At 45.0% G+C, this 22,253-nt stretch overlaps 1 protein-coding gene across 50 annotated transcripts in view; it reads left to right on the forward strand.

Annotated features, from left to right (window-relative positions):
• Positions 1 to 289: 289 nt before the first annotated feature.
• Positions 290 to 22,253, forward strand: part of cast (calpastatin) — a 34,986-nt gene continuing 13,022 nt past the window's right edge. For 6 of the 50 annotated variants that reach the window (XM_047332500.1, XM_047332501.1, XM_047332504.1 and 3 more), the window contains exons 1-5: positions 6,947 to 7,136; positions 15,172 to 15,222; positions 19,507 to 19,575; positions 20,950 to 21,093; positions 21,460 to 21,570. In XM_047332500.1, coding sequence (XP_047188456.1) covers positions 6,960 to 7,136; positions 15,172 to 15,222; positions 19,507 to 19,575; positions 20,950 to 21,093; positions 21,460 to 21,570 — 552 coding nt within the window. In that variant the 5' untranslated portion in view covers positions 6,947 to 6,959. Of the gene's footprint in view, positions 580 to 1,420; positions 1,586 to 2,515; positions 2,606 to 6,945; positions 7,137 to 13,180; positions 13,360 to 14,720; positions 14,856 to 15,171; positions 15,223 to 19,506; positions 19,576 to 20,949; positions 21,094 to 21,459; positions 21,571 to 22,253 lie in introns of those variants that run through there. The other 44 variants (XM_047332503.1, XM_047332528.1, XM_047332530.1 and 41 more) reach the window with 34 other exon arrangements.

Below are 22,253 nucleotides of genomic sequence, written 5' to 3' on the forward strand. Positions count from 1 at the left end.
TTTTCGCGCATGAAGAAAAAAAACTTCTGCATAACGATGTCCATGCAAAAAAAAAAAAATTCTTTCATGCCTATAAATATCTGTCATAATCTCCTCCAAGTCTGCACTGAGGAGCACTGCCATTGTGGTTGACATGTTTCACACGGGACAGCGATATGCGATGAGATGTGTGTGTCAGATGTGTGTGTGTGTGTGTGTGTGTGTGTGTGTTATGAGCATCATATGTGGAATGAATAAAGTGGACCTCACTCGCTGCAAAAAACATTTTTGGAGATACACCCACACACGCGCGCGCGCACGCACATCGCTAAAATAATTTGCCTATGCCAACTTCCATCCGTCATCGACGTTTTCTCAGCGGGAGGGGCGGCATATAGTTTCCTCCAAGGGGCAGATCAGCCTTTGTCAGTTGCTGTTTTTCTCAAAACTCCGATTTCCAACAGAGGACCGAGGGAGCGCACACGGAACTTTGCTTGTAAACAAACAAACAACAAAAGTTTCAAGATGCCACACAAGAAGAGAAGCCATGGCCACCACAAACACCCAAAGGAGACAAAGGAGGCACAGGAGGCGAAGGAGGTGAGTGTACCACATCACGGGCAGACGGAGAAATTTGGCCTAAATTTACAGAATACGATTCAAGTCGCAACGACAGCCAGTTGTCTCGGTCGGCCCTGGGGCTGCTGCGTGCAGCTGCAAACAGGAAGTATCTGTCACCACATTCTTTTTGTGGCTGATCGGTATTTTTGTAGCCGTGGAAAGTAATTCAAGGTACAAATCGAGTTTTTGGAACCGCTCTACCGACGAAAGAACTCTCGTCCAAGCGACTTCAGAAAGCAGTTGTGTGGCTCGTTTTGGTGTGAGGGCTGTTGTAGTTTGGGCTGGATTTTGGCACAGGATGCTGCTGCTGCTGCTTTAAGGAAACGAACTCAGATGCACAGCATATGCTGCAGACTGCAGCGAGATCAACCTGGTTTGTGTTTCAGCATATACGTGGAACCAGTCGACGATCGGCCGTTGACTGGGGATGCACCGTCCGCATGCGCAAGACGCACCAGGCTCCAAAAGTATTTGGCCGAGCTCCCCCCTAAACAGGGAACAATCACAATATCAGTTTATCAAGTTCCTTCTTTGGACCCCCCCCCCCCCCTCTCTCTGTGTGTGTGTGTGTGTGTGTGTGTGTGAGGTAATGGCAGTGAGAGGGTGGCAGCAGTTCACACAGTGCAGGTCAGTGCTCCAGTGCTCTTTGGCTGGGAGCCAGAGTGGTCCCACTGGATCAGAGTGACTTTTTTTTTTTTTTTTCTCCGACCACGATCTCATTGAGTCAGAGGAAGTCTCCAGCACAGGCAGAACTCTTCTTTGCTTGATTAATCACTCGAAGTGCGCGGGGAGTGGCACTCTCTCTCTCTCTCTCTCTCACACACACACACACACACACACACATAGTGTTTTTGGGAGGCTTGACATCGAGGCTCCTGCGCCGAGGACGGGTAGAGAAAGTGGCAGCGCAGGGTGGAAACCTTTTCTAGTCCAGGTCCTCCGCTCCTGGTTCCTCATGGCGTATGCGGCGTACTGGATGAGCCTCGTGAGTAAATCCTCTTTATCCACTCCCCCCCCCCCCTCTTGTCCTCGACCCTCTGGCGATGCACATCAACGACTCGGCCGAGGCAAGGCTGGGACCTGTAGGAGCTGCATGTGTGCCATCAGCGCGTAAAACCAGCACAACTAGTCTGAAAGAGTTGAGACGAGCTGCGCCGAACGCTTTATCCCCTTGGCATAGGCTGCATGGTGATGAGCCTTCATGGGATATAAATTATGGCAAGGGCTTTGCCCATATTCTGTCACACACGGTATTTGCTGTGGACATGAGGGTGTGTGCTTGTTTGAATTGAGATAAGCCTTACACAACACACACACACATACAGGTTTGAATTAGACTTGAGGAGTAGTGTCCTCATTTCAGATGAATTCAGTCAGTGATGAACATGTTCATTTGAACATTCAAATGTATTATTTACAGCTGCAACAGTCGATCGATTATTCGATTACTAAATTAATCGCCAACAATTTTTGATAGTTGATTAATTGGTTCAAGTAGTTTTATGGACAAAACAAAACATCGTCTTGGGGGTTTTGGGAAACAAATTAATCGAGAAAAATGATCGTCAGATTAATTGATAATGAAAAGAATCGCTAGTTGCAGCCATAGTATTATTGCATAGTGGCATGATAGTATGGCACACAGTTATTACTTCTCAAGATAATGCATAAAAAAAATACTATACTGTATTTGAAGAGATCCTTCTTGTTAGAAAACTGTTAGAAGTAAGAATCGTAATAAGATGTTAAATTAAATTCATAATCTACCAACACAATAGGTTGTAATCACTGCATCCTGTACGAACATTCCATTGAATTTAACCCCGTCCCCCCCAAAAAACTTGTTCAGCCTTCGAATCCTTTGCTTTTACAATAACTCGTGTGTGTATGTGTGTGTGTGTGTTTGTGCATGTAGCAAAATGGAGAAGCTGCCTCCCGACTTGATGTCAAACATAGTAGCAGGTCGTCGGTCTACTCTCCCACAGTGGGATACTCCCACGGCAAGGTACATCCTTCACCTCCTTCCCTCTGTCTCATAGGACTCAGAGGAAAATCTAGATTTTTTTTCCCCCCTCCACATAGCAAGAATCTTTGTTGCACAGATTATTTTTTTTTAACATGTTCTCCAGTTCAGTGAACTGCCGGGGTGTTGACGCCTCTATGTCAACAGATTCTATCAAGAATGCTAACATTATGTAATGATATGAAACCTCAGTTTCTCAACCCTGCACTCACTTGGATAAGGTTGCAGATAAGGTTGGGGCATGATGTATGTCAACAACTATCTTTTAAGAAATAGTTTTCATGAGAAAATGTTTGAAATATTTTTAAATTCCTACGCGATAGTTACAACTCTTTGACTCTCGGGTTTGTGTTGCAGAATTTGAGGCCTTAAAATGTGGCCACAGGTCAGGAACGTCTAACACACTTGGCCTCGGGGTGGATATTGTTCTCGAGTTAAATGGCTGTGTGCCGGACTGCAGTATAGACGGGAAGGGAAATCTACGCTTGTATTTGTCTCCCTCTGCTGAGTGCAGTCACGCTTGAGCTGTTTCCTCAGATAAGAGACGCTCGACTGCCAACCTGGCGCCCCAGATAGTTGTTCGTGCCCTCTCAGTTTACGAGGAGGTTGAGAGCCACATTAACTCTTGTGCGTTTTTTTCCCGCCGTCAAACGTCAAACGTCAAACGCCGGTGATCTGGTTGATTTGAGCTACTGATGTAGCACTTTATTAACCTGCCTGTGCACATTGAGCACCGGGAACATGTGAACTCACTCTGAGACTCTGAACGCATTGGTGGAATTCTTAGTTCCCTTTCGAAACGGGTTTGTCTACCTATTAAAAAGTGCACCAGCAGATTCTCCGCTCATGGTAAAATCACCATCAACTTTAACACAAGAAAGTCTACACATAAGAACAACCTCATGAGTATAAGAACTTTCATTTCCCGTGTACAATGTGGGATGAGTTTAGCTCGGGTTTTACTGCTTTATCCTAAATTTTGTTTCAACCACTTTCAGTGCAGTGCTCATCAGCTCATTTGTGTCTGCCACAGTAGTGTGTTGCTGATGCTGCAGCAAAATGTATTTTATTTGCAATTAAAAAGTTTTTCAGATATTTCAAGAGCAAAAAAACTCACATTTATTTGTAATTCAATGGATTTTGTTACTACCTACATTTCCTGGTCAGCTGTAGCCGCTCGGTGCGGGTGAAGCGGCGTGTGTGGTGGTGTGAGGCCAAATATAGAGATGCGTACCCGTCGAGCAGAGGAGTCCGGTTGCATACAACATGCTCATGTTCGTACGCTCTTACGCAAACATGTCGATGACAAAATCTAGTATTTCCTCATTCAAACTCATTACATTAGCTATAGCTCATAGTTGCCCCCCGTCACTAAAGTTGCACCTTCTTTGAGCAAATGTCAAGTTACTGGTAAAGACAAATTGCAGCACCAACACATGTAACACAAGCGCTGCAGGTTGGTGAAGGGGCCTGATGGAGTTAGTACACGACATCCCTTGTTGTTTCGCATGGTGCATCAGCTAGTTTTACAGGCTGGACCAGTTGGCACTTGACATTGCCAAAGTGGTGTGTCTCCGACAGGGAGTGTGCCATGTTGTTGTTATAGGTGTTGTACATGCAGGGGGGGAGAAGAAAAACGATTAAAAAGCAGACTTGTAAGATTTCATTCCATTGCGGCTTCAAACGTGCCTCCACCAGGTCTTTGACCTGTACGTTGCTCAACGTGACTGAAATCCATGTCCAGTGTTGCAGAAATATAACAACCACGGGACTACACTTAGAAAGTACACTTCCAACAATGCTGTGGGGGATGGCAAACAGGAAGCATAAGTCTGACGTGGCGTCACTCTGAGGGAGCTGCGGCCTACAACTTGAGTCCAGTTTTTTTTGGAGCCAATATTCATTTTAAAGTTCGAAAATATGACGATTCTCAGGCAAATTAGCCAGAGTAATAAGGAGTGCATCTTTTTTTTAATAAATTCTCAGCAGAGCTATGGATATTCATGTGAACGGTTGATGCACAGAATTCCTACAGGTCTCCCAACAGCTCCCATACCCTCTGATGTGCCCTGTACTGCACTGCAGCAAGTAGTGCTGAGATAAAGGCTGATAGAGAGACCGTAGACGGCAGAGTGGTTGGTTTGCGGCTCATCCTTCAGCAAGATAATGTCCCAAAACATTAGAAGCAGACGGAGGCTTCACAGGATGTGAGAGACCCGCAAGTGCAGCAGTGTTGGGACAAACCTTCATATTCCCTTAGTAAGAAGAGCACGGGTGTGTCTGGCTGCTGGCTTGACTCAAACAATCTGATTCAATTTAGGATTCATTTTATATTCCTTATTTAAAAAAATATATTTCATTTTGTTTCAGAATACACTTACAGCATGTAACATTAAATAAAAACTGTTAAATGGGGGCGTTAAAAAACTTTGTAGTGCAAATGTTGGAGATGACAATATTCTGAGAAAGTGTCGGTCACATTAAATGTAACATGTGTTTATCGTGTCTTTGTGTTCAGATATGCCCGAGTTATGACTCAGAGGAGTGTGATCCTTTTACACAAATTGAAGCATATCGCGCACTGAGGGTTTCCCCCCCCGAGCTTTCACGACCACGGCTACTGCTGCTGCCCCTGTCGACTGTGGCACAAATCATCGGGACAAACTACAATAAGTGGCTTCCCTGTTTTTAGAACAGCTTGCACCTGTCCGTTCCACCGCAGGCTGTATTTTTGCTCCTTGCCCCCCCCCCCCCCCCCCCCCCCCCCCCCCGCCTCAAGGTTAGAAAACCCCCTGGAACACCGGAGTCTATGACATGTACTTGAGCTGAATGTAAAGCAGTCACGACCTTTTAATGAATTCTATTCAAAAAAATGCAATTGTCTTTTTAGTTCTATATTATGAAGATACAAGACAGCAGACCTTCATATTTTTTCAGCGCAGTGTGTTGTTTAAGTCCTTTATCATGTCCATTGGTATGAACTTAATGGGTTTACGCGTTTGTAATGACTTCCAACAGGGTTGCGGTGTCTCGCCGTCCAGTCTCAGTGTCATATCGCACCTAGATTATATGTAGCAGGTTGTTATTGCAGTGAATTGTATTTGGCCTGTTAAAGGGACAGCTCTCGTCTCCAACTGGACACGTGAAGTAGCTTTAGTGACCATTCAGCCTTTGTGCTGTGCAAACGGGACTTTCGTGTCAGGCTGGTTTAAACATTATTTTCATATTTTGCTGAGGTGTGCTGTAAAAATACATGTGAGCGAAAGGCTTGGCCGTCAGACTCACTGCACCACAGTGACTCAGTCAGAGGCAGTATTGTCTGTTCACTCCACCCAAAGGGATGCACAATACACCCAAGTCATGTGTGAAGACAAGTCGCTGTGATATGATTGGGAGTTGCACTTTGCACTCGCCTTTAAAATGACGTGGAAACAATGGGAACAATATGTAACAGCTTCAGTTGTGCACGGCTGCATTTCCCTATACAATCCATTGAAGTCCCCTTCAATCCAGTCCAATTTCCTGTATGTGGATCAAATAAAGCTTTGTCTTAAAAAAGATGCTCTGGGAAGCCAACTCCCATGCCTCGAGCAAACCTAGAAACACTCCCTTCATTCCTGCTCCTTAAATTCACCTTTTTTGCCGTTGCTCAGCCGGCTTAGATTCACAGAATCATGATGAAATCCCCCCATTTCCCGCCGATGGTTTTTCTGTGGCCCTGCCAGTGGCTGTTGATTGATGGGTCACATTTTGACCTTGCGACCAAGGTGTTGAAATGACCAGGTCTTTATCAATAATCACTCCCGTTATTATCTGTAAGCGGTCGTGTTGCTGTCATAAAGGATCACGGTTGAACGATCTCTGATCCCCCTTGGCAGATAGTCTGGCCCCTCCCGTCATTCTCACGGGCAATTAGCCAGCCGGTTACACAAAACCCTGTTTTATTGCTGCGTGCAGATAAAAAGTGTGGAACTGTGTTCGCGTCTCTGTGCCCGTGTGTGTGTGTGTGTGTGTGTGTGTGTGCCCAAGGCCCGCGTTTCATCACAAATCTGGGTGTGCGCTTGTTGACAGTGTCTCAGATTAAACGGAGGGTGTTTTACACTAAGTGTATGTCTGATGTATCTGTTTCCATGAGAAGCAGCTCAGATGTGGCCCCTCATCAGGTGGGATCAGCTCACTTCCCTTTATAGCCCAGAGAGTTATGGTCCGGCCTCTTGTGACTGCCACATCTGAGCCTTGCCCCTGCTCTGCTCTGCTCCCCGACCACGCCCCCCTCTGGTCCCTCGGCCCTCCCCCTCTCTCTCTCTCTCTCTTTCACTCCCGTTCCCTTCCCTGCATGCTGGAAACATGCTGCAAGCCGGCAGACAAGGCAGGAGCTGACAGACACATACACACACACACACACACAGACACACACATACACTCAGTCGGAGACAACATGGGCCAGGTACTGAGCTGGATCCGAGGCCCGCGGGACGCCCCGGGCCTGCGGGATGTGTCTGTGGAGGAGCAGGTGTGTGCACGTGTCTATGTTTATTTGTGTGTGTGTGTTAGTGTGTGTGTCTGTGTGTGTGGGCCCTTGTGCCATGATATGTGCTGAGCAACTAATCCAAAGTTTTCCACGTGTGTTTTGTTTTGTCAATGTGAGGGCAGCCTGTAAATACAAAAGTACATATGCAGTTGTTGTTTGCTGTTAGTTCTGCTAGGACTTTTTGTACCGAATGTCTGGCAAAGGACACTGGGGAAAGGCAGACAAGTTGGAAAACTTTCTTGGCTCCAATCCAAGTCAGACCTCTCTCAACTCTCTCGCTCTCTCTCTCAACTCTCTCTCTCTCACTCTGTGTGTGTGTGTGTGTGTCTCTCTCTCTCTCTCGTCTGGAATGTGAGAGCCTCCTGGTCAGCCTCTGAGACTTCAGTGTGTGTGTGTGTGTGTGTGTGTGTATGTTTTCTAGTCATGAGGTATTAAACCGAGAGGCTGGGGCAATGGCTGCACTGTTTTGTTACCAGTTGCTACAAGCACCAAACCGCCGGGAAAATCTGACAGGAACCTGTTATCGATGTCGTTCTTGAAGGTTGATACAGTAGGTGTGTGTGTGCAGAGTGTGCCGAGAAAGCCCCTCTCTTTCCCATTCTTTTTTTCTTCTTCTTCCATACGAAAAAAAACCCATCAAGTTTTGTTAGAGAACTCTCCCAGGAGCGGGTTTTGGGGTTTTCTGTCTCGCCCAAATAGCATTCTCCTGTGATAATCTGCACCGGCAGATGAAGCAACCTCAAAGGGTGTGTAGCTGCAAGAATGAAGTGTTCTTTTATTTCTTCTTTGTTTTTTTTCTTCTTTTGCACGACTTTAAATGACATGCAGGTCATATCCCGTAGCCTCAGCGTCACTATCTTTTGCAAAATGTTCACGTCTGGCAGAAAAAACTGTCTGTCCTGATGCCATGACTCTGTTATCAGGGCTGTGTTAGTTTGCTCTGAGTCACTTTATGTGTGAAAGGTGAAATAGCAGATGCGTCCAGGGAGGAGGACTTCACGCACAAATAGACCTTTAGTGGGAATTTTTGTTTCGAGCATTCCGCCCCCACCCACAACGTACTGTCGTCTTGCACCACAGTCATGACAAGCAGAGGAAATGGCCACAGGGAATCATATCTTGACTGTACATGCATATCAATCGGAGGACAATGGCTGAACACTCACACGCAAGAGCAGTACATTTCCTCGCTGTCAGACACGCACACATCCATGATGAACTAAGTGGAACCTGCACACATCTGCCTTGACAGCTGACACTTGTGGTTTCACGCCGTAACGAACAGCTGGATAGTGATTTAAGTGCTGCAGGGAATCATAATTTCTAATAAGCCAATATACATTGTGTATTCCTTAGTGTCTTTTCAGTATCTCAAAACTAGGTCTAAGTTTAACAGTCTTTTGCTTGAATAAAATTAACCACAGTGTGAAATGTCTAGGAATTTGAGCAAACCAGCAAAAATCTATATTTTCATAATTACAAAATGGAATGTAAATCACGTTACAGTGAGAATGTGTTGCTCTTAGGGATGTTTAGCTTTACTGCTTTGTTTCAGTGTCACCACTCATATATGTTGTGCTGCATTAGGCAGATTAGCACCTCAAGAGCCAGATATTTCCATCAGGTGTTGATAGGGACCAAAAATAGAGATTAAAGGGGCAGTCAGCGATTCTGGAGGGAGCTTGTTTCTCTCTTTGTTGATGTTGGGATTGTACCGCTCCGGCACCGGACCCGCGACCTCCGGCATGGGAGGCCGACGCACTAACCACCAGGCCAAAAATCCCGCTAGCAGATTCTTTTTCGGCACACACACACGCACAAAGGCGACAGCTCGCGGACCGTGAGGAAATATTAGCAGATTTTTGGAAAAAACTTGAATTGCTTTTGGATCGCTCACTGCTCCTTTGAAGGGGAGTGAACGTTATGCCTGTATTCATCGTGAGGCTAGAAACAAAACTCCAAATGAATGATAATGTTTCTCTTTAAATGCCGTACGAGTAAATAAGCAGCTGCTCTCAAACAAGTTGAGAATGTGTTCAATGTCGTGGTCACCAAAGTGTTAAGTTATTAGAGGTCAAAAGTTTTTTGTAAGTTTAAAGCAAATTGTCAAGTTTCAAAACTCCTACTCCCGACTGACCGAATGGTCTCTGTTCTTGTTATCGCCTGTATTATTGGCTTATCATGATCAATTCTTCAACATGTAAGCAGCTTTTCGTTGATGCAGCTGTTTGACGTGGAACTCATTTTAGCCATCTCACACACTGTTGGGCGATCACAGTATTAGTTTTGCACGTACGGATAGAAGACCAAAGGCATGAGGAAATCAGCTGTATTGATGAGAGGCCTCATCACGTGTAACACAGTGATCAACCCTCAGGCTGTGTGTGTGTGTGTGTGTGTGTGTGTGTGTGTGTGTGTGTGTGTGTGTGTGTGTGTGTGTGTGTGTGTGTGTGTGTGTGTGTGTGTGTGTGTGTGTGTGTGTGTGTGTGTGTGTGTGTGTGTGTGTGTGTGTGTGTGTGTGTGTGTGTGTGTGTGTGTGTTTTGTGCCAGAAAGATAGGGAGAGCAAGTTGTGCGATGATTAACACACAGACGTGTTCTGTTGACACATCCTGCACTGCTGAGCACCGTCCTCCCATTGCCTGTTGAATGTGTCTTTAAATGTTGGTGCTCGCCCCCCTTGGCAGGCCCTCTGTTGTTTCCCAGCAGTCATCGGGACTTGCGCTGCGAGATTCCTCACTTCACCGTCAGTTTGGCTCAACCACTGAAACCACCCAAACATTGCTGTCAGGCCTTTTGTCATGACAGTTACATAAAAGTAACACGGAGGCCGAGGTGCTCAGCACCAATACATGTTCGACGCTTGAGGACAAGTTGATGCTGGCAGCCACATGATGTTAGTCTCAATAAGGGGACAGGTAATGAAGCCCAGGCAGCCGACACGGTTTCTGGAAACTGTAATGTGATGACTAAGGTTCTCGGTAACTTCACGTAAACACGTCAGAGTGGAAGTTGGTGATGATATGTTAGCGATCTTGTGATTGCGTCGTGACGTTTTTCTTGGAATATTTATTCTGTCATATATAGCAAACAGTTTGAGGAGTGCTCAGTCCGCACCGTGACTTTAAGACACAAGTCTCAGCCAACAATACATGTCTTGTAGGCAAGAGGACCATTTCAAATTGTGTTCATGGTGTTTTCCAGCAGGGGATGAGGTGGGGGTCAACGAACCAGGGGAGAGAGTGCGGGGCTAAATATAGGGAAGGTGCACAGACATGCAGCGAAGCAAAGGACTTCAATAGTTTAAATATGGGCGACACATATGCACGTGAGGGAACCAGTGAAGGAGAGTTTCGTAGAAGTCACCATTTGTATTTGTATTTGTATTTGTAACCCTAGGTACCACTATAAAACTGGTTAGAACTTTTTTTCTCCATTTTTTTTTTATCACCATTACCTTATGCTAATAATTATTTCATTATTTTTAACCAGCCAGCTCTCATATCCCAGATTTCTGAGCATCTCATCAGCACCTGAACACATCATACCTTTCAAAACATCAAAAGCAAATGACTCAAAATGTCACAGCAGCCTAAAAAATCTATCCATCTTTAAGCAATGTGTATCCGTGCATGCCAGAATACAATGCAGGGAAACAGTTTATGCCGAAGAACCTTTTCTTTTTCTTTTTACGAACCTGATGCTTAAATACAGAAAGGGCTGAGAAAGTTCAGCAGCGGATACTGCAGAGCTCATCCTTGAACCTTATCAGAGTTGTGAGGAATGTCCGGGAACGAGGACCAGAGATAATGTTTCCTCCCAATTTTTGAAACCATTAAACAATTTAGTTTGCTGGTGTTTTATCTCTTTATTTGCAGTCTATGGATGTTAGCTGCAGAACAGCCTCGAGGGGCACTGGCATATTTTGGTTTCATTTTTCCGACAACATGACTTTGATCAATCCAGAGACTAGTATCGCTGCTTATTCACCTTTAGTTCAATTCACAGAGACTGCATTTGGCAACCGCTTGTTGTTACCTCCGTTTTTTTGTGTTTTTTGTGTTTTTGGGGTGACATGGACTCCTCAACAAGACTTAATACTTCTGTAAAAACCCCACCCTGACCCAACCCCCACCCTCACTTTCAACTGCAGAGTTTGGATTAGTCAGAGATCTTGGTCAGATCTTGCTTTAGTTCATTAGTTGTGAGCAGAGATAAGTGTTCCCATGGGTTACAAGGAAGGCATTTGGATCCAGTGTAAGCATGCATGTTGCCCCCCCCCCCACACACACACACAGAGGAAAGGCTCTGTTGTGTTTTCGGAGTCGAGGGCCAAGCTTTCAGAGAAGATTTATTTTGAAAGGCCCCGAAAAAGAGACAAATATTTTTGCCAGGGAGGTGCCAGGCTAGGGTTTGTGCAAGTACAGACTGTACTCTGGTCCGTATACTTTTCCTTTTGAAGATATTTTTAGCCAAGTCAGATTAGTCTGATTAAAGACTGACAGACAGTTGCCACTGAAGAATACAGAAAATGCATTTACTTTATTAATTCCTGCGCTCTGCGTAGGTTTTTCCAAGGTGATAATCCTGTGTTGTGATAGTCATTTTGCGTTGGCCGACGTATAATCAAGTCTCTTCATGTTCACTGCAGAAACGCTAGCAAGAAGGAAAAAAAAATCTTATAGTTATGAGGTAATATAAGAAGTAAAGTGTCTGCCTTGTATATTTTCAAATTACAATAAATCTCAAAGTCCAATGCAACAAAAATTAAAAACCAGAAAAACAACACTCCAACTTTTTGTTCTTTTTCGTGGTTCCATCATTTTTATGATGATCTGCATCTAATTTTTTCGTTAAAAAAGCATCACATCGCTCTCTTCATAGCTAAGAATAATTTTATTAGTCAGGGCTTGAATCTATATGTTGTTCAAAAATAACATAGTGTGCACTGCATTTATAGGGCAGACAAAACAAATGTGACGCAGACAATACATACATGCTAGTCTCGTGTGCATGCAGCGTAAAACAACAGGCGGATTCATAAACTGACAGACACAGCGAGCCCACACAGCATTTCCAGATGACACACTGCACAGTCCTCTTCATTTTCACCTAAGTGCTATGAGTATTTTTGGACACAAGGGGGCGCTGTTTTTCAAAGCCCTCCCCTAGTTACATGTTTGACACATTTTGAGGTGTGGAGTGTTTCGTCTGAACCAAACATAAAAACCCAAGTGATTCACTTTTAGGGGGTAGTACTAAACCGTCAGTGGATCGATGCTGTAAGCTGTGACTGAGTGAAAGAAGGGAAGCCATGTTCATTTCATTCTTACATAACCCCTGGCTGCTGGCCAGAAGCTTCGGCTTCCGGTCAGTTCTCCGTGTCAAGGGTTTACTCCGAAGAAGCGACAGAGGCCAGGGAGAAGATGACCGGACTCTTTTTTAATGACTGACTTGTTTCGCCGTCTCCTCCTTCCTGTCTTTCTTCCTCTCTGCCCTGGTTGTCTTTGGGTGTGGATTGGACTGCATGTGATGTGATCGCCCCTCCCTATTTTCTTTTCTTCCCAAACACACACACACACACACACACACACACACACACACTGTCTCTGTTGTTCGTGTGGCCACTGACGTCTAGATTCCTAAGCAGTGAGTCTTCCCGACACACCCAGACTCTGCCAAACAACAGCGCTGCGGAAAAAAATTCCACATCAGCGCTTCATGCTTTCAGCTCTGCCTCCATTGAAACTCTTCCTGTGAAGAATCTTGCAGAGGGTCACCGTGTCTTTTAATCAAACTGCATCATCCCTCCTCACAAAGCCTGGCCTGGGCCCGGCCCTAAATTCCCTTCGAGCTGACTAACTACTTTTTTTTCCCTGGGTCAGGGGAGCAGTGGGTGGGCCTGTGTGCGTCCGATTGTCCAATCCGATGGAGCCTGCTCCGTTGCCTCGTGACTGAGGAGGTGGGGCCTGGACAGCACAGACTTGTTGTGCCTCTTCCAAGAGGGCGGAGCAGCAAGTTTTTCACTGCTGACAGGGCGTGTGTGTGTGTGTGTGTGTCTGTGTGTTTACATGTGTGCGTGTGCATGTGTGTGCTTGACGTACAGCAACATCCACAGCGCGAAATCGAAGGTGAACCGACCTCAGGAGAGCGTACAGTGTACACATCAGCATACACAGAGGACACACACTCACAATCAAACCTATGGTATGTATCTGGGCAGTGCGCTTGCTCGCTTTTGTAAACGCGTGCTGTGTCGAGGGGCTTCCTGTTCGATTACCTGTCAACTTGATGGCTGCCCTGGGGCAGAGCCGTTGTTATGATCACGCTGGCGGAGGCCGACGTGTGTCGTGTGTCAGCGTTCGACAGCACTTCCCCGTTGTTCAGTGCGAGTCGTGTGAGAGGGCAGCTTGGGCCTTTTTGCGCGTCAAGTTGAGGGAAAGTTGGCAAAGGGACTAAAGATGAGGTGACACTGTTATTTTTACTTTCGTGGACCCTGACAGCTGTTTCTTTCCAAGGTGACAACAAAAGGAGATCAAGTAAACAGTAAACAGCGTATTTATGCCTTGCAGTATTGCACTCAAATTACATTTTTTTATTAATTTACTTGACACTAAAGCAGACGCTCTTAAATCATGCAGACTCGAGTTAAGTCAGGGTTTGTTGCTTGTTGTAGATTTTTTTTTTTACAGTCTGACATTCAAGTGAATATACCTGAGGCAAATGTAGGCAAAATACAAGATGAGCGCTTCTGCTTGAAGAAACCAAAATGTGTCATGGTTGTCTTTCTCCGAGCTGGGAGACGGGACAACACAGTGTGTTCACAGCACAGTGTCAGCACAGACGGCCTGTTAGATTAGGTTTTGACGGATTTTGTCTGTACACTTCCCTTCCTCGTGCAGCTCGGCAAACTGCAGTTACACAACGACAGTGAGCTTCCTCGCTGACTGTTACACTCCTGCTCCACGTTCTCGCCCCATAACCCAAAGCTGCAGCTTTTTTTCCCTTTCCGCCACTGAGCCCGGCCGATTCCACATCATCACATCATCGCTCGCACGAGTCGCCGATGCTGTTTAAAAGCGGCGGCATCAGCTGGAGCGACGAATAGCCACTTCCAGCCATATTCACATGTGCATATCTGTGGTTTGTCGGGTGGGGCCCAGCAGCATTAGTCATCAGTTTTCACAGCGGGGCCGAGCTACCGCTTCAATCGCTCTTGGTGGGTATGTCCCTAGATATAATGAATTCATTTCCTTTTAATGTCTGCCAGACAAAACCATTGTGAGTTGTTTGTGTCACACACTCGTGGTTCTTGTTGTACTTGATGATCTGAACAAAATAGAGGAGGGGACTCAGAGCGGTAAACCTTGGGCACATCAATAGGTTCCGTCAGAGGATGACGTGTCAAACTGAAAGAGTGTTTCAAATGGCACCACACTGCCACACTCCTCATTGCCCCGCTGCACTGTCACTGGGGCTTCAAGTCGCATGACAGAAGCACTTCAGCCTTTAAAAAACCCCTGCGTCTAATCTTGGCCACACTCGCTCAGGCTTTCCATGGCAGTTTGCCCCGCTCTCCCAGAATGCTCGTGGTGTTGGTATCAGTGTCCTGTCGCTGGCTACGTCCGTCGGCGTGGTCCTCGGGCTACGTGGCCACTTTGGCTAGAAGAACTGGTCAAGCGTCCGCAACGAGTGGGATTTTGGTTTGTGGGATTTCTTCGTCTGACGTACACAGATTTTCCGACGAACAGCAGGTCAACACTGCTGTGACAGAAGAAAAAGCCTTTTGCAGTTGGTTTTAACACACAAACTGTAGGTCTGCATGCAACAGACTTAAAACCTACAGTGACTCAGAACCTATGATGGAGGCCGACGCTGATAGAGAATACATGCTGTCTTCTTTGTGCATGTGTGCATTTCTCATGTGTTTCAGGCCACAACTGCGCTGATTTGCGTCTGAGTCTCTGTGCGCCTGTGAGTTTTGAACTTTATAACCTCGCCATTTCCCCTGTGAAACAGATCCACGGCAACTATCGGCCCCTCCCCTTACCCCAACAAAATTTCTATCAGGTACAGCTTCTGCACACCGTGTTTGTCTGTGCACAGGGCTGGACAAAATAACAGGAACGCCGAGCATAACGTCACTTCACAGTCTATAAAAACTACCACAGTGTTGTATTGATGACAGTCTCAACAAACATGTCAAAAGGTAGTATTTCTTTAATCTATAGATACTGTTACTTTGTCCACCCAGTTTATGGCCATTGTTGGCTGTTTGAGAACGAACCACCAAAGGGGCCGGCTTGACTTCTGCTTGCTTTTGTTCCTCAAAGGGCTTTTGTTTGCTTTTTCCAGAAAAGTTTACATGTCTCAGGGGTTTCCTGTCCAAATTCAAAGGTCAGTAAATATCTATTGACGCACTCCCCGTTGTGAGTGTGTTGTCAAATTGATGCTCTTTTTTTTACGTATTCCGTGATCAGATAGTTCAAAATTTCTACAAGTGCGGCTTCTCCGCATTTTGATATCCTTTGAATTAAGATCGAAACAGTATTGTTTTGATGTTGGTGCAGGAACTCGGATGAAGTTTTCACCTTTTACCTTTACTGAGTGTCAAGTTCTTGCTTTTCCGGAAAAACAAACAAACCTGGAAAACAAGGAGGAAGGGTCAGCTCCTTTTTTTTCTTCTTTTTTTTCTTATGAAAGCAACAATCAGAATGGCATAATGTGCAAGGCATGTTTCTTTTTATTTTTTTTTAGAGATGCTTGTACTGTAAGTGCACTGTTTGCAGTGAGTGTCTGTGGATGGACAGTTCGTACGGGAGGTAATGAGGAATGTGGGAAGGCTGCAGGTTGGAGTCACAAAGCATTAGGGTGGACCTCAGGTGAGCACAGACAGCTCAGGCTGGTTACACAGCAACTCTTTGGTTCAGCTCAGGGTGTCGCCTTTTATTTCATGGAGTATATACTCCAGTAGCCCAGCCAATGAACAAACATTTCCCCTAGTGTTGCATATGTTAATTATATGAATTCAATTATATAAATAGCTAAATATATATTTTTGGGCCGGGCATGAGAAAATGGTAAGAGTCTCAGGGCTGAAAAAGAAAGGTAAAGTTATAAGTAACCTTGTTAACACTGTGCTACAACACAGATAAAATACAGAACTGTCATAATGAGCCTTTAAAATGTATATTTTTATATGCGAGCAATGTGAGCGGTAATCATTCTGAATGTCTTTGAGCAACCAACGGAACATTTGATGCATTTCATAACATCACACAACTGATGACACTGGAACACCAATGCAATATTGGCAGAATATTTGGATAAGTCTCAACACTCGGATAAATATTAATGTGGCGTATTTATCTAGGCTATTTAACGTGAGCCTGAGCAGCAATGCAAAGTGGCTACGGCGTTTCAAATGGTGATGGGCGAATGTTTGTTTTCACAGCTCGCATGTCACCTTCTTTGCGTTGTTATTTTTCAAGATCATTCCAACACTTTTGATTATTTTAGATTTTTTTTTGCGACTGACCGACCAATCAAAAGTTGTTCAACTGGGACTCTAAGGTGTGGACTCTCCTTCTCGCCTGTCTCCTTTAATGGGTTGTGAATGATCAGCCTGTTTGTTTGCCTGTAGAAAAGTACAGGGTGGTTTACTGTACAGTACGAGCCGTCTAACCTGTCTTTGTAAAGTGGCCTCTGTCACTTAGCAAAGGTTGGGCTGGTGGTTCACTTGTGCAATGGTTTTGCTGTCAGCCTGAGCCTCCAGGGGAGAACGCTGTGTCTGACGGCAATGCACATGCATGTGGATGCTTTTCTATGCATTATAAATGTACATTTGATTGGACTCCTTGTAAGGAGAGTGTAACTTCTTGAATATTGAATAAAATCTTGGAGTCAACTTGGTGCTGTGGTACAGGCGCGTTCCTGCAGGTCTCATACTACCTGGCAAATGAGTCACCAAATCCTCTCAGCCAGGATTTCCCAATTTGGTGAGGATGTGGTCTTTGGCAGGTTTGTTGTAATGTGTATTCAAATGTCAGTGGCGGTTTATTGGTTTATTTTCCAATGAGAAATGCACCTTCCAGAATTATTTTAATCAAATGATACTGAAACTGCTTCGTCAGTTTTGCTTTAAATTATGTCAATGCTGCAAATCAAGGCTGGGTATCACACCTCAGTGTCATCTGAGCAATGTTTTGTATTGAAACAACAACAAATATGCATGTTTTTTGTTGAAGGAATAGTTCAACACATGGAGAATGAGCTTATTCATTGATTGATATTGATTGATACTACTCCCGTGTCTGTGCGGTGAAAGGGAAGCTAGACTCGAAAGCTTGTAGCACAAAGGATGAAAACAGGGTGAAACAGCTTTATTCATTATATTCATCAATGTAAGATATGACATTTTAGCAATACCCATGTCTAGTGTTCCAGTGTGGGACCTATAAGCTTTAGCCCATTTCAAACCATACAAATTCACACCCTTAGTTCCATAACTGTGAAATAAAAATATTTTGGTTTATTTATTGTGGTTACTTGGTGACAAACAGTATTTATCTCGCCATAATAGGAGCAACGTGACTTCCCCTGTGGCAGGGGGATGCCCTGACTGCCTGTGACCTCATTTCCACCTCTGTGCCATTTCCTCTATTCTCTTTATACAGATATGTTGACCTTCCACAACAGTCAGTCAGTTCATAATAAAAACTATTTGTAATTAGAAAAATATCAAAACAGAAGAAAGGAACATGGAGATGTAAGGCAGATTGTTCTTTGTGGGACAGTGATTCATATTTACTTCCCAACGCTTCTGCCACACAGTAGATCTGAAGGTAAATGATTACTTGGACTTCAAAATTAATATTAAGGGTTTGAGGGAAAAAAAATTGAGGCCCAATAGTTTAAGCAAAGCTAGAGTAAATCAAATAGTGCAAACCTTGTGGTGGTTTGTGGCCTTCTCTGTGCTGAATGTAACACCAGTGCATTGGGCAATCATTGACAGTGATGAGCTGCAATCATTTCTAAATAAGATGTCCCAGATTGCACACTGAGCTTCAGAGTGGTGCAATTCACTGTTTGTCTTTGTCTAGCTGTGATTCTTAACCAGTGTTGCTCATCAAAAGAGACATTCAGAGTCTACCCTTCACCCTGCACGCTCAGCGTAACTTCAACACATGGTGCACCGCTGGTTTGACAGTTTAACTCACTCAGGGGCTTATAGGTGCTTAAACATGCCATAACGATAACTAGTGGATCTGCTGTTTTTCGTCACTGCACTTTCTGTCAAGGATACGTTGAAATTAATAATTACCAACAACACAATGCAAAAACTTTTATCGGTGACCACGCATCAGCATGTAGAGTAAAATCTAAAGTAAAGTAAAAAAGATAGATAGATAGAAAGATAGATACAGTGCAGTGCAGTGATTAATCTGGATCTGATCTGTGCAATAATACAACATCATACGACGCGCTGGGTTGGACGTGAAACTAACAGCAGGGACCTGGTGTCAGCAGGGCGGAGGCCTCGTGCTCTTTGTATTCACACCACCTGAAGGAACAGGGCTGGGCTCTGCGGCACACGGGACTCCACCTGGACAGAGCTGCGTGCACGGCTGCCCTTAAAAAGGAACTCTGTTTCGTCTTGTCCGTATCTTTAATGCACCTGAGGAAATTAATGTCGCCTTTTTTTCCGGTTAGGGAGAAGCGCAAATACTGTACGGTTTAAACATTCACAACATAATACATCCTCTACCTGCCTAAGCTGTGTGGTCACCTGTAAAAAAAAAAAAAGAAGCTAAAAGTGGTTGAACATGTAAAAAACCACCAGCACACCAGGGTTTGGGTTGCGAGACAGAAGTCCTCAGCTGTCAAAGTCGGAGGCTCGAGTCTCTTGGGGCTGAGTGACGACAGAAGCCGATGATCTCACTGAGTGTTCAATTTTAAGGTCTGTGACGTCAGACAACTCAAGTATGGTTGCTTTGGCGACCGCGGGCAACAAAAATACTCGGCCTCTTTGCACTCTGCCGACGAACGGTCACACCCGCCGGTGTGAAAGGCAGTGCTCGAACGCGCCACCCCAGACTGCGGTGTGACGGACGGGTGTTTCGGCGGCACAGGACTTCACTGTGGCAGCCGTGTGAAGTTTCTTCCTCCACCTCCGTCTTTCCCCCTCACAGGTTAAGTCATTCGACCGGAAATGAGCTGCGCGGATGGTTTTTTGTTTTCCTCAGATCGTGGCCCTTGTGAAACCGGGGTTTGTTTCGCAGTGTGAATCTTGAAATGATAATGTATGTACACATGTTCAACTATTCTCTCGTTGGCTCTTTTTCCTCTCTGCAGTCGCTGCCGAGCCAGGCCACACCCAAACCAGCGGCTCAGGTCTCCACTGTGAAGCCTGCACAGTTCGAGGTATTAAACATTCCTCTGTAATTCCAATGAACCCTCTTCTCATCCCGCCTCGCTCATCCTTTCTTAAGAAATCCACTCGCAAACTTCCTGGCTCACCCCCCTGACCCCTGACCCCTTACCCCACCCCTCATCGTCTGGACTAGGTCTATGACTGTTACTTGCGCAGAAAAGAAAACTTTTCTCTTCCTTCCATTCAAGCACAAGAGAGGAAACACCCAGTTTCTGAGTTAGTGGGAAGCAGTTTAAACCGCTGCATGCGGTGTCAAACAATGGATCAAAGCTGTCGTCCCTTCATGTTCAAGTTGTTTGTGACTACGTTTCAGTTTCGTAGGTTTATTCCAAGGAGCTAAGTTCTTGTTAACAAACTGTACCAGCATGATGTCCGTGGACAGAAAACAGCACAGAACACATCAAATCCTTTTTTTGGCTATATAGCTTAAGCAGATTTTTATAAAATGTCAGTTTATAGGAGACGGCATCAGGACAAACCTTTATATCTCTCCACGCTCTACACTTTAGTAACCCATTAGTGAGTGTTGTGAAAGTGTCCTGAGGACTCGTTGTTGACGGGAAGTCCGTTTGCCTGATTGTCTTTCAGTGTCGCAGCATTTCCTTGTTTTTTGAGGCCAGACAGTGTTTTGACAGGACGAACTCACAATGCCAGAGAGTGAAGAGAGTATATATATATATATATATATATATTCACTTGGACTTCAACACCTGTGCTCAGACATTTGGTCTATTTTGGTGTCTGGCCTGTGGAGAAGGGGTTTAAGTAGGATATCCGGAAGTGGCTATGTACAGAAAAAATCTCTACTATTTCAAAGAACGATTAGTCATAATACTTTTTAAACGTACAGAGCTATTTCTAGGCTAAGCCCGTATCGCTCGGCCACCAACCTTCAGCTTTAAGTGACTCTTGTTAGCAGCTGACCTCGGTGACCCTTTTCATACCCGCTTTGCCATAGTTGGATACAGCTACTCAAGTTTCAGTGGCAGTGTGTAAGGGCAGTGAAGTGCAGCAGCATGTGTGAATACAATGTACTATATATCCTGGCTTTTAGTCTCTGCTATTGGACAAGCTTTACAAACACTGTTTCCTACATTTCCTATCATGCAACCAGTAGCATAATCCCTCCCTGCCACCCATCCCCAATCATTTCAAACACAACACCTCCGTTTTGTAACGTAGGCTTTGAGTAATTCATCTGCAGACTACTAGCCCAAGTCGAGACAACCCTAATGACGTCACCAGGATGTCATCGGCGTCACCTTCTCAGCTGCCTCATGAAGACATCATGCAGAACATAATACACCTATTTGAACGGGCCGAGGAGCAAATCCAGTCCTAATGATGAGTCAAATGCGTTGCAGAAAGCATCATCAGGATCCACCATGGCTACAAAGCCTAGGGTGGTTGCCGCAGCGACAGGCGGAGCCACAAGAAGTGGCGTCACGGCAGCGGGAAGCGCCTCGGTTGGGACGGCTGGAAGAGAGGCACCAAAAGCCAAAGCAGAGGTAGACAGACTCTGGATGCCTAAATAAAAGCAGAGGGGGCTCTTTTTGGCTGTTTGGTGTGAAGTAACACGAATCACCTCTTCCTTCTCTTGGTCGCGACACGCCGAGCGTGCCATCAACATGAGGCAGCTCACCTTTCTTCTCCCCTGGCTTCATCTTCTTTTCATCTCGCAAAAGATATTTGTACCTCTGTACGTGTTGTCTCTCTGGCCCTGGCCGTCCACACGTCTGGATCTGAACGCTCACATTAACACGCTGTCAGGTGGTCGCGCTTGGGATGTTTGCTCACAAACAGGGACTGTGGAGCTGATTTCATTGATGACCTTCTCGTGGCTTTTTTTAAAACACGTGCTCCTTGGTTTGTAGACTAACGCCACGCCGGCGGGTGCCGCTGTCATTGACATGTCGTCCGCGGGGGCCACTGTTGTTGACATGACATCGGCGGGTGCGAGGGGCGGTCCTAGAGCGATGCCAAAGGTAACACGGTCATCATACCTTTAAGTGCTGGTCGGGGCTTTTTCTTTCTTTAACCCTATAATCATTTTAACTGGGATTTTTACATTACTGCTGATTTCTGTACCAACTGGGCAGCTTTGCAGATACTTTCTATTGATAACTAATAGTTCCTACTGAATGTAAGGTTAGACTTATTTCTTGTTGGCGTTGTATTGCTCCTTGTGAATAAAACCTTTTTTTTAAAAGACGTTTCCCATGTGCTTGTGGGAAACTCCATCGTATGATTTTTGTCAGCTGCTTAACATCTTCCTTTTTAATCAGACCACTAAAAAATTCACATGATCCACGTGATTTCCCCCCAAGTTTGGTTATTGCATATTACGTAATGTTCATCGTCTTGTATGTTAGATTTTTTTTGTAGCACACTGCAGATGACTCGCAAATGTAATTAATGTAAGACAGGTTCAGCAGCACTGTAAACTTCACAAAGTTTGGTTTAAATGGGCTAAAACACGAAAAAGCAACGGCCTTTAAACATGAACTGCCTCCCCGCAGATCTGATTGGAAGATGAACTTGGCATAAATGTAATTATTTTCATATTTCTTGTGAACCACAGCGACAGATCTGACCGGTAATCGCTGCATATTGCTCTTTTCCGGTTTTTCACTCGCACTGTTAAAATGCCTTACACGTGTGTTTAGTC

Source organism: Scophthalmus maximus, chromosome 6 (assembly GCF_022379125.1).
Source record: "Scophthalmus maximus strain ysfricsl-2021 chromosome 6, ASM2237912v1, whole genome shotgun sequence".
NCBI lineage: Eukaryota > Metazoa > Chordata > Actinopteri > Pleuronectiformes > Scophthalmidae > Scophthalmus > Scophthalmus maximus.